Below are 12223 nucleotides of genomic sequence, written 5' to 3' on the forward strand. Positions count from 1 at the left end.
GAAGCAGACTGTTAATGCAATGAAACAAAAGGGTCACAGACTGGCTGTGAGTGGCCTTATCCTTTCACTTACCTACAGATGGATGATGGCTCACCAGCAGCATCTCCAGTGCCAGATTTTCTGGCTCAGAGGAATCTACATCAAGTCCTGCCACACTTGAGATGACACAGAGTGCTTCATGAAGGACACGGGGAAGAATGTATGTCTTTCCTAGCTCCGACAGCTCCCCTGACTCCATCACCAGGACCTCAGGAGGCAGCACCTGGGTGGATAACTTGTCATTACACATCACAGCAGGCCTTCTTGAGCCCTAGCACAGGTCCCCGCAGTAACACCATACTGAACACCAATTATCAGCTCCCTCTATCAGTACCAACAACCTGAAGCTCTCAAAGAAAAGACAGGATAGAGGAAAACAGTGGAACTGAAGCACAGAGATGACAGCGACAGAAAGACTAAGAATGGAGGACTATATTAGGTTTGGCAAGCCATGGCAAAATAAGAGTAGAACTAACATTTTTGCCCAACAACAACACTTGATTCATCCTTCTTTAATTTTCTTTTTATAACTATACTACATTTGTTTTAAATATAGCCTGAGCTATAAGCCAGGACCAAAGAACTAGGATACCAAGAAAGCACTTGGTCTTCCAGCAGGGATTAAATTTGGATTAAAATAATAGAAGTACACTAAAAACTACAGCTTCCTCCCCAAATAATTTTGAGTAATATGTCTGCTGTGTATATGGGGAAGAAAAGGCACACTACAGATCCTGATACAATAACCTGCAGTAATCTAGTAACAAGTGGGAACTGAATCACCTTCGTGTCCTGCTGCATGTCACTGCTAACAGCAAATCTAGGGCAGAGGTGACTGGCAACTTTCAAACAACTGTCGAAACAGAGACTACGCTTCTTGACTACTCACCTTATGAGAGCTGAGAACTGCTTTCAGCTCCTCCAAGAGCCCATAGGCCAGTTTGTACCCTCCCAGAGAGGACAAGAGCTTCTTAACTGTCTGATGGGCCCGTCTTCGAACATGCCAGGTCCGACTCAGGAGCACCGCAACAAGGGCACGGTGATACTGCCTGAAAAAGGAGAAATAAGCAGGTTTAGCCAGGGAGGCAGCCCTGCACACCAAATGGACGCAAGAGCAAGGAGTTCAACACTTCGTGCTAATCCCAAGACCAGCCTCTCCACCGCCCACATTAACATCCAGGCATCAGACACGGATCAGTGGCAGCAAGTGCGCTCTACGTACTGAATTTTACTTTCAGGCAGCCGCTGTGCGTGATCCAAGAGAAGGCGCTCTGTCAGCTGCAGTACCGTACACATTGCTGTGGGAAAAGTCAAATATTTAAACAGCATGAGACTTCATAAGGAAACAAATTTTTTTCACCTGCAAATAAACAGCAAGAGGGACATATGAAAATAGCAACCCAAGCTCTACATAATCTTCTCAATGAAGCTACAGACAAATCCAACTGAGACCTGCCAAGACTGGAAACAGAACCACGATTTAACAGAGATGTTGTTAGCTGGATCCCAGCAGAATTTTCCTGACCAGAATGTGTGACCTGTTTTTGCCTAAGTCAACAGAGCAAACCAAATGGTAAACACCCCACTTCCTGCATCAGTGCTGCCAATTCTGAAGCACTGCCAAGACGTCTCCAATGACAATAACACACACATAGAACTCAGTGTAACCTGCGCAATCCTGCTTGAATAGCATCCTTGGCATTTAACCTCATGCTGTCTTCCGAGCTTCAACTGTCACTACACCCTTTGGTTTGTTTATCAGCCTTCAAACATGTCAAAGCAGGAGCAGAACATCCTGAGACATGGGGTGGGCTATAAACCACACTAAATATGGTGCAGGGGACTTTGAACATGCAAGGATTCAAATAGTTTGAAGATGTGAAGCTGGATGGTTTTACTTCAATAACCAAACCATGACAATATTTACTCTCAAAATATAAGCAGCACCAAAAAATTTTCCAAATCACGCTGTTTCAGGATGGGAGGGAAAACGGATATATATACTGCCTTCAGGAAACAGGGAAACTTAACTTAACGTCGTCAAATTTTGTACAAAAGATACGTGAATGTATTTCAGAGAAATGATTAATGAACTCATTTTCAAAACTTTCAGTTTAAAATGTAGTCAGTAATGGTTTCCGTTGGGCACATTCCACTTTTTTCCAATTAATCTTTAGACACAAAAGAACAAAACAGAGCAAAGAGACACTAATTTATAACCCAATTGATTTCCTATCTGTTAGTATTCTTCCTCCATATATCTTGAAATATTCACCTGCACGTTTTCTTCTCCAGCCTTACTTTACTTTTTTTTTTTCATCTTATTTTTAGGCTTCTCCACATCCTTCGCAGTGGCTGCAACTATTTACTTACAAACTCAGACACACCATGCAGGCACATTTCATACTGAAAAGACTTTCACAGAATATACAAATCTGGCATTATAAACGTTTGATAAATTGGGTTCACTAAGAAATAAATTAATTCACTGTCAAGGTTTGACTACAAATAGAGGACGCAGTTAATTTTAATCTGGAACTGGATCCTCCAAGGGTGATGGAACATGGCTAGCAGCAACAGTAGCTCTTGAAAGTGCTAAGTTAAACAGCAACTGCATATATCTTAACTGACAATTTACCTTCCTCTGATGCAGACTGCAAGAACTTCTCCGATGTAAAAATTTGTTTTTTCTCATCCAGAATCAGCTGCCAGAAACCACTCAGCTTAGAATCTGACAGGAAAAGAACAGATGCCTGTCAAGGATGTTTCACAATAAGTCAGAACTCACTAGTTTACATAAAATACAGCAGAATTCTGTCTCCTGACATAACTCAAATTACTTCTAGTTTTGCTTGCTTTCCGTTACAAAGCCTCTTGCTTCTCTCATTCAGAACTAAAAGCATGTCCAAAAAACATCTGCAGACAACAATGTATTTCTGTGACTTTCACCAGTGAAGTGTAACATTTGTGTCACCTTAATCTTCCACAGGGCAACCCTTCCTAAAAATGAAGGAAAGGAAGAAACTGGTGTGTTGCTTTTGACACACAGAACACACCTGGATTTTATATCCTGGCAAACATATGAATTCAGACAGTTCTTGTAATATGCTCTAACAGAAGACAGAATTCTAGTCCTCAAGCTTTCCAAAGACAGTTTGTAAAAACACCACACAAAGAACACACAAGCAGTACTTTTAATGCATCAGCGAAGTCCTACTATGTAAGGTCCGGGTGAACCACTTCTGTCAGAATAAAAAGGAATCCAGCCCAAGTAAATGGAAACTGGAATTTGCAAAGCCATGGAAAAGCAAGAATTCTACAGTGACACAGCTGACAGAAATGGGAATAAATCCTTCCCTGGTCTACAAAAGGGCAATGATTCTCCATGCAGAAGCAATAGAGACTAAAGAATAGAATGTCAGGCACATTGTCAAGAAAAGGTGTTAACCCTCAGAACCTGGATTCTAATAGACGGGTTTTGACCTTACCAGTTTGTCCCTCAATTACAGACATCCTGCAGAGCAACAGAGCTGCAGCAACTCCTTCAGTCACCATGGGAACCTGAGTACTTTGAGATGCTGCTTTTTCTACCGTCTGAATCAGCATGGGCAGCAAGTCTGTTCCCTGCAATAGCGTGTCACCTGAGGAGATGGAAAAAGTCATTACAAACAACACCTTGACACCTTATACCACAAGGGAATCAATGGTTCTTCTGCTGTCATGAGACAGGGAAAGGAATGAGACATTCTGGAAAGACTGAATCTCCGAGAGTATTTGCACATCACTACTATGATTAAAGTTTAACTATGAAGATGGTAATCACTTCAGTCCTCTCCTCACAGACAAACCAGCCCCCTTTTAATAGGAGCTTCTGCTCATGGGATGCAAAAGAAAACCATAGTTCTATTGTGTTAAAGGAATTGCTTCAAATCACAAGAAGTCTGACATCAAAGACTATGTTTCCCTAAGACAGTGAAAGTAAGCTCCTGGCAAGCCACAACCATCTGTTCCACTTCCACCATTCACAAGCCAAGGGATTCCACTGATCTGTGACCCCTACTTCCACAGAAACCTAGCAAGGTGCTCCTAGATTGAGTATTCACAGGAAATGTTTTAAACCCAAATTTCTAAGAGTTAGAATCTGTTTTCTTTATGCCTCAGTTCTATGTGTCACTGGGTGGGTCAAAGCAAAGGTAGTCAGCATTCCAGTGCTGAGTAAACCACTTGGGAATACGCATTCCCTTGAGCCCTGATCCCTTGAACAGCTGCACATGTCACACACAAGTAAGCCCCTTTGCCCACAGCAAAAATTGCTTTGGGGGTATATGAAAGGACAGCACGTTCACCAGTGATGCTACTTCCACAAGGAGACAAACCATCTTTATAAGCTTGCAGGCAAAAGAGTTTAACAAGAAATATGAAGGAGGTCATTGAACAGACACTGCCTTACAAAGTCTTTTTTAATGCTATCTACTTATATCAGGAAGTACAAAAGTCAATTACTCTTCTCTTAAGCCACACACTGAAGAGTTATTAACAGCTGCACAGGTTTACCTTTGAAAGAGGCTAGCATGCACTGCAGGTAGGCATGTCTCACAGCTGACGTAGAGGTTTTCAGGCTGAAGGCTTTTTTTAGCCATTCTACCAACTTCTTAGGAACTTCCGTGGTGAACCGAACACACCAAAGAGCCAGGACAGAGACAGCATGAACCAACGTACCTTCATGGACTAGGAATTAACACAGAGCTCATGTCAGTACAGCAATTGCATAAACACAGGGACACAAAACAGAAAATGGGTAACACGATCAGGAGGAGGCAGGAAAAGAATGCACATGCCACTAACAGACACAGCACTGTCTCTATGGGGCTGCTCATCAAAACAGGCCAACAGATTTTAGAACACAACAGGCGAAAATCCTGATTTTTTTCTGCATAACAGGCTATATGAAAATCCCGCTCAAGATGAATGAAAATCCCACTCGAGATGAAAACAGCTTAGCAAACCAAGAACAAAGGCAAGAGGCCTCACCTTCTTGTTGCAGGAAAGGGATGAAAAGCTCAGCCACAGTTCCACTCAGAGCTTGGCTGGAGGATCCAGAAACCGCATGGTGACTAAGGCTGCCAATTCCTGAAAGGATGGAATTCTCATTAGTTCCCAAACTACCAGTGCGTGCTGCAAAACCTACAAATAAATCATGAGTGACCCCTCATATTTCAGTCCTTGCAGTGACATCTCTCTCTCTCGCATCACTATATCTGGATGTCACACCCCCAACTACCAACACTGCAGGATCTTCATCTTCAGTTTCACTCAGGATACTGTCATCATCTCCTTTGCATGAAACACTAACTACCAGCCAATTGTTTTCTTTGAATAGAAAGTCAGGAACTGGCAGGTGGGACCCAGTACCCTCTATGATATTAACCACAGCCAATTTGGAATGACAGGCAAGGAATCTTCAAGGCTTAAGTGTGGATCCTTTTATTCAGCCTCCTGCTGGATTTCGTCCACCAGAAGAGCAGCTTTCTTCTAGGATCCTCACCTGAAAGGACACTCATCTTCTGAGCAACAACTGCCAGCTTCCCTTCTGAGCCTGCCAACAAGAAACAAATGAGTGATGGCTAACACAGACAGACAATGGCCATATGCTACATCAAGAATCTTCTCCGAAAATACAAAAGCCCGCCCCACTACCCCTATCCAGGCTGAGCCACCTCTACCATATGGGCAGCTGAAGACAGCAGAAAATAGAACACATCCTTGAAGACAGCAAACCTTTATTCATATCAGCCTCTTATCCTACGATTTACTCACCCCCTAAGATGGCAAAAAGGTGCCTGCCCAGTGACTCCACAGCCGAAGGATCGCTACACTGTCGAGCCAAATTCTTTAATGCCACAACTGCTTCATCCATCAGCTGCACACTGTTGGACTTCAGATGACCTAGAAAATAACGCACAAACTCAGAGCTCCTTACGACAAACACCAAAAAAAAATCAGCAAAATAAGGACACGTTGCTCAATCTTTACACGTTGCTCGACTCAGCTTCTAGAACTGCCACGTGAACTGTGCCAGTTCCAAGTTAGAGTATCATCCTCCCACCCACATAAAACCACCTCTTTATCAGCAATCACACTGTCAGAGGCACTGCCAAGAAGTTGGGAAGAAAGCTTTAATTGGAATTCATCAATCCCTCCAGAAGTCAGAGGACTTACTGGCCAGTCCTTTCACAATGTCCAGAGCGTATTGACTGAGATCCAGGTTCACAGATACCAGCAAGCAAGAGATTGCTGAAGACAGAAGAGATAATGGCATATTACCTTCAGTTAAGTAACAGGGGTTAGCATTTCAATACACCCTTCCCCACAGTTCACAGCAGACTCTGTCTGCTCTCCTAAGGATCTCCTGGTACTCCTAAAACACTGAAATTGATTAATCAGGAATATTCTTAGCACTCTGTGAAATTCTGTCCTCAGTGCTAACAGTTGCTATCACATACCCAGACACTTGGGATCACACCAAAAATTCTCCACATCCAACCCTTAGACACCGAAAACACAGTCCAGAGGGACACACTCCTCCCACAACTCCGGACCTCAAAGGAGCAGACAAAGCAATGTATAGAGATGACAGACTCACTTTCAATTACATTCTCAGGACTGCGTAGCAGAGATTTCTGCAGAGTTGGCAATACTAAGTCTTTGAATTCAGCATGAGACATGTACCGGAGAAGCGGGGAACAGCTGTCCTGCAAAGAGAATAAGGTGCTCAGCACAGCAGTGGATGCTGCACACAGGACAAAAGCACCAACAGCCCAGTAACAGGATGTCTCACCAGCACATGCTTCTGAGGCTTTGTCTTGCTCATGAGGATGGTCTTCAAGTAGAAATCCAAAAGAGCACTCTGAACAAGCAGAAACACCACATTACAGCCACAGTGCAACCTCCCTGCAGCTCTCCACACACCACCAGGAAGTCAGGCTTGACACCCCTCCTCACTCTCCTCTGAAAGTCAGGCCTATCCACTCAGCAGGAGCTTTGCTTTCGTCCTCACATCAGACAGCGAGGCAGAGACCAGTGCTTTGCTCCACCCTTCAGCCCAACTCTCAAAAGGCACTAAAAGCTGCCTGCTGCCTCCCACTCGTACAGCAAGGGAGCAGGCAGAGAGTCACAGTGCTCACCGTCTACAGAAACACCCAGACCACAGCAAAAAGCCCAGAATCCAGCACCTCCTCTACAAATTTGTCCCAGCTGTTTTAGTCAGAAGTGTGAGACAACTGAATGGACAGATAATGAAACCAGCGGAAGATGTACCAACCTCACTGAGACATCTCCTCAGTGCTCTTCTCCATGATGAGAGGGGACACTAGTTAGTACCGAAGAAAACAGTGGTATGACATATTTACCTTATATCGTTTAACAATATCAATCTCTTTCTGTGCTGTGCAAAACTGCACCACAAGTCCCAGCATTGCTGTGTAACTCTGGTTTGGTTCAAGACTCAGAATGACAGAAAGGTACTGATCCACCAGATCTTGGTTCTGAAGAGAAAAAGAGCAGAACACGTTAACACAGTACAACCCACAACAGCTACTGAATTTGGTCACGTACAGTGTATATCACCTCTTTCCACAGCCTGTTCAATTTCTTCACAGCCCCATCCACCGCCTGCTTATGAGAACCTCCCAGGACTTCCAAAAGGAGCAAACACTGAACCTCCACCTGTCAAGGGAAACAGCCAAGAAAACCTTCATGCACCTGCTTCTCAAAGAGCTCAGGTTGAACAAGGCATGTCAAAGGCCAGTAATTAGCTGGACCTACTTAGGAAGAAGTTCTTAAGTTGCATAAGTGCTTCCAACAGGCTACCCAAGCTTCCATCCTATACGCACCACTTTGCAGAAACACGCAGAACGGTTTTGGAAACTCGTGACTTTCAAAGCAGCAATTTATATGAGACTACATCCCTTCCTACAACATGTTCCAACTATATTCCAAGGTGCTATGAGCAGAGTCACAGGTTCACGTTGTTACAGTAGATGAAAAGAAAGCAAAAAGCTACCTGACACTATATGACAGAGTATAACAAGCAACTACTAGAAGGGAGGCACAAGGAATTCACGCCACGCTGCACACCCAGAAACACTGGTATGCACCACAGTGTGCAGAGCAGCTCCACGCAGCCGCAAGCCTGCCTCATTCTCATGCTTCACACACCTCCTGCCTTCTCCAGTGTAACAGGAGAGATCAAAATACACCAGAATGCAAATAAGACTACCACATAAACCTGGATTTTAACATGACTTCAGAATTACGCTCAGAATTGATCGCAATGTTTTAGCGGCTTAAAGGTATTATAAATATTTCAGTTCTTATCTCAAAAGGGTATTTCTGCAAACCAAAAAGAACTTACCATTTTTTTCCATATTTCTCCCTGTCTCTTGTCTGGTGTTGGAAAGACTGTGCGTACTAGCAGGCACGTCCAGGAAAGGGCCAGCAGGGCTGCAGATCCACTGCTCTTGCTGTTGTACAAACACAAGGTAGTGAATATACAGCTCCCAGAATGTAACTCACACCCTCCAGTCCATAACAGACTCGCCTGTGCCCAAGTCAGAACCGCTAATAGCTTTCTCTCTGAATACTTTTAACACCTCTGGCAAGCAGTAGCAGCAGAATCATACTGAACACAAAAGCAGCTACCAGCAACTGAGAATTGCTTCCACATAAAACAACGCATCCAGCACCTGGGAACTCCAGCTTTGCTACCGATCCCTGAAGACTGAAGTGACTGCAGAAGGTTTTTCACTGTTGCCTCTGGCTGGGATTCTGCAAGCTGCTGAAGTGCCAGTTGCAGGGCTCTGCGGGACGCCGCATCGCTAGAACGAAAAATATACCTCTGTGAACATCACAAACCCTGCCAACCTTACACGTTACCACATCACACGACAGGCTGTGCTCTCTCAGTTCGGCAGTCGCGCTAACAGTTGGTTATTTTATCCTTGCTGTTCCAAGAAAAGAAGTTTCTGGCAAAAAGCTCTGTCCCCTTCTTCAGCTGACAGAAGTTATGTCAAGGCTCTCTGGAAGGTTGCAGAAAACACAGGCTCTAAACAGCTTCTCTATAACAGCCCACAATTGATCCCCATCTAAAAACTGTCTAAAAGACATCTAAAAGCCATCTCAGTCTGGCTTCACCAGGACAGGGCGCTCATTTTCACAAACTGAGCCCCAAGATGCAAGTTTTAATTTCAAAATTAGAAGTGAAACACAAGGTGAGCACTGCAAAAGTTTTAATGTCAGACTTAACTTGCCAGCGTAATTACTGGACAGCATCTTTCAGCATCACATGTACCCATGTGACTCTGCATAATAACATCTCCAGATGCTCCACACTAGTTTAACAAACAAACACATACACACCAACAGGTTAGATCACACAGCCCTTGCACATGGATTTACTCACCGGTATCGATGCAGAGTAAGGCAGAAGAGTTTGCAGAGGCCTTTTACTGCACCCTCTGGAAGATCTGCAACAGAACATGTTTCCAAATACATCTCCATAAATCAATGAACTCTTAAATCTTTAACACAAACACCATTCACTTTACAAGGGAAATCAGTGAGCAGTGCGAAGCCTCTATGCACCCACAAAACTTTCAAAGATCATAGTCAGAGTCCTCTCCTTTTATACATTTTATGCACATTTTTAAAAATAAGGGGGAATTGGAACATACACTTCCACATCATCTTCAGACAATGAGAGACTTTTAACAACCTGTTTCAACCATTTTATTAAGACTATCTAAAATCTCCCATGCTCCACCTCCCTCCACACATACAGAAGCACCACTAACTGGGAAAGCATGCATCCCAGTAAGAGGAATTCTGTGTCACCTTCAAAAGCCATGCTTAGAATCAACGCTGTGAGAAAGCACAGGCCTCAAACACTGCCAGTCCCCTGCTTCAAAAATCACCCCACAAGCCTTTCAAACAAAACACTTTTAACATGCTTCTCCATTCTGATGACCAGAACAGTGCCCCCAAGCTTTTACCTTTCCCAGAAATGCATTTTCCCAGCTCACTGAGGATCTCTCTCCGTTCCTTCACGCTGGCTGTAGTCACTTTTACTGCAAACCGCTTCAGTGTATCAGAGAGCTAAAACCAGAGAGGAAAGAGCATCAGACTGTCTTCAACATCAACACACAGAACACAAAGCCTGGGAGAGCAAAACATGTCACAGCCTCTTGGTGACCAAACGTGAGCATCCAGGGACTTATCTGGAGCAAAAGGGGCCCTGTACATCACCCACAATGAGACTCAGAAACTGCCCCTCTGGCTGATGGATGTCTGCTTTCAGTGTGTTAGCCTGGGCCCTGTCACGGCACTTGGGCTCTGTACGATGCTTTTACTCCTCTAAAAGCAAGGGAGAGTAAGAGGCGAGATCAACAGCCTGGAGCACAGGACCCCTAACAGCACCAAAAGCAATGCATTTCAGGAATGCAGAGATGCTGTTCAGCATGCGTCACCTCCTAAAGCCCAAACATCCCAGAGGGGACTCCTGGCTGCAGAGGACCCCAGCTGACCGTGACCGTCTGTCCTGAAACACTGATCTGTGGCTTCAGGCTGTCAATAGTTGTAAAATTCCATACTCAGGCCCAGCAAAAGAGCAAACTGCTCACATTTACTCCTTCCCAGGAATAACACACACATCACAGCGATTCTGTAAACTGGACTCACCAGATCACAGAAGGCTGCGCCTTGCTATCAAAGTCCTTCCACGCACTATCAGCAGTGCCCAAGGTTACCCCAGCAAAACAAAAAGCCATGTCACACAACTGAATGCCTTTTTCCTGCCTGCACTACTGCATGCCTGCATCTGCCAGCAGGCAGGGGCTGAGGCTGCTCACCCAGTTCAGCTCCTGTAAACTGTTTTGGTATCAAGACAGTGACAAACAACTAAAAAGTAGTTTCAATCTCAGTGCCTGCTCCTCCAGCTACTGAAACCATTGCCATGAACCTGCAGGTGTCACAAAGTATGCAAGAGAGAAGATCTTGTGGGGGCTGAACAGGGCTCAGCCGGGGCTACGCTCACTGGTTCCCCACATGCGCATAAAACCACGCACCGCCCTCCAGGAAAGGCTTCCAAGAGTCAGCTCTTAAACTCAGCAACTTCACAATAAGCACCACCTTCTTTGGGAAGGGTAGTAAATAACCATGCCTTCAGAAATGCGTCAGAACTGTTCCCTCCAATTTTCCAAGCACCATCAATTTTCCCACTCTCTCTCAGCAAAGGAACCCTGGTAAGTGAGAAGCAGCCCTCACCTCCGCCCTTCTCCAGAGCTGCCGTCGTGAGGCATTTTGCTGCAGGCAGGACAGGGAATCCTGTGCCACTTCCTGGGACTGGGAGAGGCCGCCCGTACCAAGCCCAGCACCGGCGCGGGGCTGCCCCGGGAGGGGAGGCGCAGAGCGGCCACGGAGCGCGGCCAGCGCCCTCCCAACCACCTGAACCCATAGAATGCGCCACCAAGGGCGAGTGCGTCGCCTTTCAGACCTTTCAATTACGTGAGGTCATCGCACACGCAAACTCGAACCAAGTTGCGCTCACCCACGCCGCCCAATCAGGAGCAGGGAGGCGGATGGACAAGAAAAACGCGTTAAATCTACCCAACAGCCTAGAAATTCGCAGTATAAACCGCGCTCGTTTCCCAGGCGCTCAGCGGCTCACGCAAGCGGCACGAACCGCGGCTCAGAAGCCCCTCAGACAGCTGCACCCATCGGCTTTTTCTTTATGGGGGCGCGAGGCGGAACCGGAACGCAACGACGCGGGAGCGAACGCGGAGCCGCCCGGGAGCGCGGAGCCCGCGGGGCGGAACGGCCGGGCAGGGCGAGCGGCAGCGCCGGGAGCGTGGCCGCGCTCGCGGTCTCCCCTCCCAGCAGCACCCCGGGCCGCCCGCGGCCGCCGAGGGGGAGGCTCGGCCCGGCCCCGCGGCCCCCAGTGCGGCGGCAGCAGCGCAGCGGGCACGGCCCGCCCGGCCCGCTCTCACCTGCGTGTCCGCCGCCATGGCGCCCCACGTGACCCGGAAGCGGCAGCGACTTCCGGCGCGCGGGGCCTGATGGGCCGGGCCCGTCTCCATGGCAACGGCACTGCGGCCTGCAGCCTCGGGCTCTGCGCGTAGCGAGCGACCGG

General features: G+C 46.4%; 1 protein-coding gene across 2 annotated transcripts in view; it reads right to left on the reverse strand.

Moving 5' to 3' along the window:
* The window catches only part of GCN1 (GCN1 activator of EIF2AK4), a 37540-nt gene extending 25418 nt beyond the window's left edge, over nt 1-12122 (reverse strand). For both annotated transcript variants that reach the window (XM_054082470.1, XM_054082469.1), the window contains exons 1-19: nt 12081-12122; nt 10089-10191; nt 9500-9563; nt 8784-8915; nt 8453-8561; nt 7666-7764; nt 7449-7583; nt 6878-6946; nt 6683-6791; nt 6259-6333; nt 5857-5985; nt 5585-5635; nt 5071-5169; nt 4594-4767; nt 3528-3680; nt 2678-2770; nt 1262-1337; nt 929-1088; nt 73-262 (exon numbers count right to left, since the gene is read on the reverse strand). In XM_054082470.1, coding sequence (XP_053938445.1) covers nt 73-262; nt 929-1088; nt 1262-1337; nt 2678-2770; nt 3528-3680; nt 4594-4767; nt 5071-5169; nt 5585-5635; nt 5857-5985; nt 6259-6333; nt 6683-6791; nt 6878-6946; nt 7449-7583; nt 7666-7764; nt 8453-8561; nt 8784-8915; nt 9500-9563; nt 10089-10191; nt 12081-12098 — 2038 coding nt within the window. In that variant the 5' untranslated portion in view covers nt 12099-12122. The remainder of the gene's footprint in view (nt 1-72; nt 263-928; nt 1089-1261; nt 1338-2677; nt 2771-3527; nt 3681-4593; nt 4768-5070; nt 5170-5584; nt 5636-5856; nt 5986-6258; nt 6334-6682; nt 6792-6877; nt 6947-7448; nt 7584-7665; nt 7765-8452; nt 8562-8783; nt 8916-9499; nt 9564-10088; nt 10192-12080) is intronic.
* Nucleotides 12123-12223: the final 101 nt, after the last annotated feature.

This window comes from Cuculus canorus, chromosome 17, assembly GCF_017976375.1.
Source record: "Cuculus canorus isolate bCucCan1 chromosome 17, bCucCan1.pri, whole genome shotgun sequence".
NCBI classification, from domain to species: Eukaryota; Metazoa; Chordata; class Aves; order Cuculiformes; family Cuculidae; genus Cuculus; species Cuculus canorus.